The sequence below is a fragment of the Telmatherina bonti genome (genome assembly GCF_933228915.1).
Source record: "Telmatherina bonti genome assembly, chromosome: 6".
Lineage (NCBI taxonomy): Eukaryota > Metazoa > Chordata > Actinopteri > Atheriniformes > Telmatherinidae > Telmatherina > Telmatherina bonti.
In genome coordinates, this window is record NC_136624.1 from 33,783,481 (window position 1) to 33,790,731 (window position 7,251).

Sequence of the window (7,251 nt, forward strand, 5' to 3'; positions counted from 1 at the left end):
AACGGGTATATAAAAAGAATGATTCTCATAACCTCTTTTTTTTTTTTATGTGTGTGACTTTTAAAGGGAAAAATAAAAGTTTAAAGACAAATTTTCAGTCCTATTTATCCCACTAAGCCCACTAAAATTTACTGTAATAATGCTATGACTGTCTTGAATTTGTTTGATTTTGCAAGCTTAATATGTTTTTCCACATATCTGAGTATCCTGGTAGCAGGAATGACAGCCTTTTGAGAATTATTAGATGGTAAAAAGGAGATAACGTATGAATCATTGTTGGAGGATAAAGCCTATGATTCTTCTACTCTGTGCAACTAAATTCAAGGAAACTGCGCAAATTTCTCATTTATTAAATCAACTTGGAGTCATGTTACCTGTATGTTGGGCTTGCTTTTAGGCTTTGACAGGACACAACCCAGATATTCTCTTTGTTTTCAGAGAGACTCAAAAAATGCATTAAAACCAGATATTTTATTAGATTCAGGGATGCATCTGTTTTCTGTTCCTGACTCATAAATATAACGGGGAGATCAGGATGGTTCAGCAGACCGGAAAGGCTTCATGAATCACTGTATTTGTTGAGTTTTAATACAAAACCATGATATTTTATAGTGGAGTGCGGTCATGCATACTCATTTAGAAACAAGAGGGCAATAACAGGAAAAACAATTAAGTCAAACTTGCACATATAAAACAAGCTGATTGTGTGTGTGTGTGTGTGTGTGTGTGTGTGTGTGTGTGTGTGTGTGTGTGTGTGTGGTTTAATGGTGGAGAAGCATTACTAAAAAAGGATGCTGTATTCCCACTTGTTCCTGCTTACTGTTCCGCCTTTTGTCTTTAATTGCTGGTAAACTGTCATAATGGTGACAAACACAGGAAGTACAAAGCTGACTGCTCTCAAGTCAGCATCCGCACATACAGATGTGTCACATCAATGCTACATGCAGACTTGCAGAGTTGTAAATACTTTTTCCACTGTCACAAACTGTAAAACATTTAGGAATATGCCAGGTGTGGTGTGGACAGATTGTGAAAATTTGTTCTGTAAAAATAAAAAAAAAAAGGTGCTAAAGCTTGCTAAATGTTATGAGACAGTTTAGTATTTAGCCAAATAATACTACGACATGGTTGCATGTAATACATAAGGGAGTCGGACTGGATGTCACCACAGCATTATAGACTGGAGATGGAAAAAGTTGGATCCAAGCTCTGATGTTGATGTTGTACAAAGACAAACTTAATGTGGTACATCTGAGGCTATACAATGCAAAGCATGAATTCACATCTTGAAGCCAGCTGTTTGACCTGCTGTAACCTGTACACCAGAACTATGAACAGAAGTCTGATCTCCTTCAGGATTAGTATTCTGGATTAGCATTAGCATTCTGCTATCCACAATGAACATTTCTAAATTTATCTACTCTTGACATTAAGTGTTTGGGTGTGAGGTAATGCAAATTATCCTGAACTGATCTAAAATATCCCGTATGCCCTTAAATAGAAATTGAGATATAAATAGTTTGGCTGGCACTGTGTGAATTCCTGAAACTGCATTTAAAAGGAAACTAGTAGAAATAGTTACAAAATGTGTTGATGTGAGCAGATGAGGGGTAGTGACTTAATTCAATGTCCTAAGCAGCCACACAGTTCCTGGAAAAAAGGCAAAATGCATCAAAATAATAACTTTATCCTTAGCAACGGCTTGGAAATCAAGTTGCAACTAAATAGATTCATTTGCATCATGTTTGTAACGTAACTGGGTATAAAAAGAACATCTCAGAGAAGCAGAGTCTCCCAGAAATACAAAATAGACATTTGTCATCTGCAAACAGTGTGAAGCAGTTTTAGAAAAATTACAAGGACTGATGTTTCTATTATTGTCAGCACAGTGTCCATGAACACTTCCAGAAATGATTGTCTTTAAACACAGTTTGTTGTTCTATCTGCTAATGCAGGTTAAGACAAAGCATGTGAATGACATGCCATCATCTGTAGGAGACGTTTATTTAGAATGAGTGATGAAATGAACAAAAATGTAAACTTCTTTTTCAAAATAGAGGATTTTTAGTAGAAGAGTCTGGGTGTTGGTCTTGCCTGCCTGCAGTCTCGACGACTGAGGACAATTATGAAATGCAAAATACAACAAAGCAGACCGAGACTTGTGAGCAGCTAGAATCCTGTTTTATCAAATAAGAACAAGACAATTCCTCACTCTGGGATTTAGCAAGCTTTCTGAGTTCAGATATTTATGAGTTGATATTAAAATATGTTAACATGATCCCATATACTTTGAGATATTATGACCATCAAATTCAAGAGCTAATATGTTTAAAGAAACCATAAAATGTTTTACTTTCAATATCCAACATGTTTTGTATGTTTTACTGAGTAATGCATTATAGTTTTTGCATTTTACAAAATATTCAAACTGTTAATTGGAATTGGGGTCATATTAGAATATTGTAAGACTGCAAAGAGTTTATAAATCAAGAGCTAATGGCACAATGACTAAACTGCTATTTTCTCCAGCAGCAAGGATCACCTACAAAAAAGAAAAGGAAATTTAATCCTTTAAGCAGTCTTACGATAGTGCTGTCTTTCAGTGCCTTTATCTAAAAATAAATAAAGTATTACGTGTCCTGTGTTTGTCTTTGTTCGGTTGTTTACTGAATAAATTAAATGAAATGTTAGCTTAGTGTTAGCTAATTGCTAACTTCGATGCAGGACCTATGTGCTGGACAGGTAGCATGTCACTGGGCCTGTTATTTTGCATGGGCACCAATTACTTACAATAGCTGTGAGTAACAGCTACAGAAACATGTTAAGACTAGAACATGAAAGATGTATTTGTTTTCAGTTGTGACCATTTCATGTTGACCTTCCTGGAAGCATCTTTGCACTGCTAGTTGTACCTCATCCATTTAGTGTACAATAATACATTAAATTAAATTAGGATTAACATTATTCTGTGAAACGAAAGCTTCCTAAAGAACTACAAAGCCAAATGACTGGTGTGGTGTGTTCAAAGCACAGAAAATTGCTCCGCATCACATCACATCACATCAGTTTCTGCTCATCTACATGCATCAGTTTTTGTTTTGTGGATGAGACAGAAATATGGGGACATAAGATGAGGCTTCCCATCTTGTTTAGGCAGCATCATTAAGCTGTGATCCATCAGACATAAACCGCATCCAGTAATATATTAAATAAAACAACCTCTACAAAGTTGGGAATTGTAGTTTTGTTTAGAGAAAGTGCTACTATCAGCTTGACTCCATAAATTGGTTAAGTGTGTAGAGTATAACAGGAGCCCCGATGTCCGCCCTGAACAGCTGTACCATTTAACAGCAGACATGTGAGCTGAGGTCAACTGGCTGCTCTCACAAGTCTCATTCTTCAGTGGTGGATCATCATAGCCACAGGGCTGACTCATGCACGGCTGAGTTAAAACTGCTGGGGCGCCCGGAAAACAAAGAGTCTGTTGTGAGACTCTGCTGAGCACTTCTCAGGCTTTAAAGCGCCCGCTGTGGATATTTAGGGCAGAATCTGTTAATGAAAATTTGATCATGGACTATTCATGGCTGCTGATGCTGCTGCTGCTTCTCGGCCTCAGAGGAGCGTGGTGTGCAGTTGTGCAATGGGCAGAGTTAAATGAAGCAAAGGTAAGATCACAAGATTTTTTTTCTCTCACCTCTATAGTCTTTATTGAAGTGCTTTTTTCTTCTTATTAACTGTCAGTTAATTTGTATGTCAAATAAATTACAATATTTATTTATAAGAGCCAATGGTTTTGCTGTGGACATATGTACAGGCGTATTTGAAGCAGTATGGTTACCTGAATGAGCCGGCTGATCCACAAGACCTTCAATACCTGGAGGAGGTCATAGAAGCTCTCAGGTGACATTTTGTTCTTTCTTTAAATAAAAAGACTGACTAAATTCATGCATGGCAGCGATTACATAATGGTCTTCATGTACATACATGTAGTATGTGCTTTTTTTCTTCTTTCGCTTTTTCCTTGTGTGTGTGCGTGTGAATGTGCGTGTTTGAAGATGTTTGATTGCTCCATGTCTTGTCTTGTCAGAGTCTTCCAGAGGGTGAATGATCTGCCACCTTCTGGAGAGTTAGATGAAGCCACCCTGGAGGTGATGAGACAGCCCCGCTGTGGACTGGAGGATCCTTTTAACAAGAAGTTTAATAAGTACAGAGTGATGGGTGAGTTGGGAATTGTTATTATTGACAACTGTTATATTTACTTCAGTCCAGAAATGTAGCTTCAAGATGAAGTCAAGACCATTCATTTACTTGTACGTTGCATGTTAAAGTGCAGAGAAATTACCATCTCAAACTGGTAAACCATATGTGTGATGTCATAACACCAGAAAGCATGGACATGAACCATTAGTGCTGTAAGATCTCCAAACACAACAAATACCAATAAAAGCTTAAAGTGGTAATGAAAAAAGACTGACCTTAGAAGGTATGTTTACCTGGAAAAGTAGTGATGAAGAGGTCGCAGGGGTGAAGATTGATGAAAAACTCTATTTCAGTAGACACAAATGAAAGTGAGCCAAGTCTGGTGAGTCATTAACGGGTTTAGAAAACTTTTTGGTTCTGTGATTCTGACTTAGAAAGAATATTCTTCTCTTTCACAGGTCGTTGGAGGAAACGGAGTCTGACCTACCGCATCTACAACTATACACCTGACATGAAGAAGTCAGAGGTCACAGCGGCCATCCGTTCTGCCTTCAAGTACTGGAGCGATGTGGCGGCTTTGACCTTCAGAGAAATCGACTATGGCAGAACGGACATAAGAATCTCATTTCACAAGAAAGACGGCTTCTGTCCTGTCCCATTTGATGGCCGTGGTATGCTTCCATTCACAATAAAATTCGTTTATTTTCACAGAAACCTTCAAAGTGTCCACGGTGAGCTCTCACTCAGCACATAATTACTGAATTTGTACTCCATGCAGGCCACGTTCTGGCTCATGCTGAGTCACCGGAATCTGGTATTGTCCATTTTGATGAGGATGAGTTCTGGACCGAGGGATCGTACTATGGTACTAATCTGCGTATTGTAGCTGCCCATGAGATAGGCCATGCCCTCGGTCTGGGCCACTCCCAGTTCAGAAGTGCTCTGATGGCACCAATCTACGCTGGTTACCGTGCCAACTTCAGGCTGCATTCAGATGATGTGAAAGGCATCCAGGCACTATATGGTAAGTTTGCCAAATGGTTCAGAAATGGGACAGGCACTGTCAGCTTACTGTAGTCCACATAATCTCCATAACTTCATAACTATGAATGGACGCTTTAATGTTTTTTACTGTGTCTGTAGTGTAGCAACATCTCCTCTGCAAACAAAGTTCCTAACAGATAAATAAAGTGAATTTGAATGTAAATAACCCAAAACTTAAATGCTGTCCTGCTGATATTGTAAACAGATCTATTAAGGCTTTAATGCCTTTAATATGAAAAACACCATAAACAATTTTAGGGAAATAATTCGCTGATTGATGAATGAAGTCACTGCTGTACAAATGTTCCAAAGACATGTTTAAATGACCCATGTTATGTTTATTTGTGGCCCTGTGATGGACTGGCAACCTGTCCAGGGTGTACCCTGCCTCCGGTACAATGACTGCTGGGACAGGCTCCAGCTTCCCCGTTACCCTTAATAGGACAAAGCGGTTAAGAAAATTGTTAAATTAATAAATGTTTATTTGTATTCAGAATGTCTCCTTTTACCCTACTATTCAAACAGTCAGTTTTAGCTTTTTTTTTTCTAAAACTTGCTCTAAAAAAAACAGAGTGTACTCTGACTGGTCAGCTGATCAGTCAAAAGCAGCGTTAAGACAGCAGCTCATTTATCCTGAAAGAGATTAATTCTGTGGGATCATTTGCAGAAATTCTAACCTCTCTTCTTAGCTTTGTTTTAAGATTCAAAGTCATGTTAAAAACCGATATTGATAGTGTCCTTTGCAGTACTATTTCCTTGTTTACTCTATCAAAACTGAACATCTAAGCAAAGCTTGTAATGTAAACTTGTAATGTCAACAGATAGTGCCAGTCTGACATGAAAACTACTCATGCATGGCTCAAATGTTAAAAAAAACAGGAAAACATTAACTTGTCTTTAAATGTGTAACTTCTTTGTTGTAGGCAAACGCATCACCAGCACTTTGGCCAGTCCAACAACCTCAGACAGTCTGTTTCCCACAGAAAACAGCTTTGGGAATGAGAACTCTCCCGATCCCTGCACAACATCCCTGGATGCCATCATGTTAGGTAACTTACTAATGAACTCTTATCCTGGATAAATTATAGCATAAACAGTGGCGTACAAGAACAACAAGTATGAAACAGCAGCTAGGGTAAATAATTTGTCCTACAGGTGCAACGGATTCTAAGCAGATCAAGTTTTTACAATAAATAATTGTTCATTTCATATATTCTTGCCATCAAATTATAATAATTCTGTATCAACATTTGTTTAATCAGGTCCATGGGAGAAGACCTTTGCTTTTAGTGGTGACTATGTCTGGACTATCTCTGACCTGGGCCATAATACACCAATAAAAATCAACAGACTGTGGAGGGAACTCCCTGGAAACCTGAATGCAGCTGTGCACTCTCAAAGAACCAAAAAGACATACTTCTTTAAAGGTAGAGTAGTTTTTTTTTCTGGTAAATGATCCCTTCTGCTCTGCAGCTGTCACTTCTTCATATTAAAGGCTGGAACTCTCTCTGGTCACAGGCAGTAAAGTTTGGAGATATACAAGGTTCACACTTGACTACGGCTACCCCAAACAGGTGCAAAGGATCCCTTCAAACATCGACGCAGCCTTGTACCTGCACAGGAACAAGAAGCTAGTCTTCATTAAGGTATCTACTCAAAAGGGAAACATATAAATTGTTAACTGCATTTCCGTTTATGATCACACTTGTTTTATAAATGCTGTTTACATTACCTTTGCTTTGTTCTCTTTGCAGGGATCAGAGCACTGGCAGTTTGATGAGCTGAAGTACAATGACCTTACTTTCTACCCCAAACCGCTCAGCATGCTCTTCTCTGGAGTTCCAGCCACTCCTGATGCAGCTTTCACCTGGACCAGTGGAAAAATCTTCTTCTTTAAGGGTGATGACTACTGGCGAGTGAATGAGTTGCTGAAAGTAGACCCAGGATACCCGCTGAGTAAGAAGGAGCGCTGGATGCGATGCTAGTGCTCAACCATTAGAGGGCAAC

The 7,251-nt window shown here is 38.7% G+C and overlaps 1 protein-coding gene across 1 annotated transcript; it reads left to right on the plus strand.

Moving 5' to 3' along the window:
- Positions 1 to 3,554: 3,554 nt before the first annotated feature.
- Positions 3,555 to 7,229, plus strand: mmp19 (matrix metallopeptidase 19; the record flags this gene model as incomplete). The annotated part of the gene is made up of 9 exons (XM_079241762.1): positions 3,555 to 3,665; positions 3,815 to 3,900; positions 4,088 to 4,218; positions 4,659 to 4,871; positions 4,979 to 5,224; positions 6,168 to 6,293; positions 6,507 to 6,671; positions 6,763 to 6,890; positions 6,999 to 7,229. The coding sequence occupies exons 1-9, from the start codon at positions 3,570 to 3,572 to the stop codon at positions 7,227 to 7,229; spliced, it is 1,422 nt and encodes a 473-aa protein (XP_079097888.1). The 5' UTR covers positions 3,555 to 3,569.
- Positions 7,230 to 7,251: the final 22 nt, after the last annotated feature.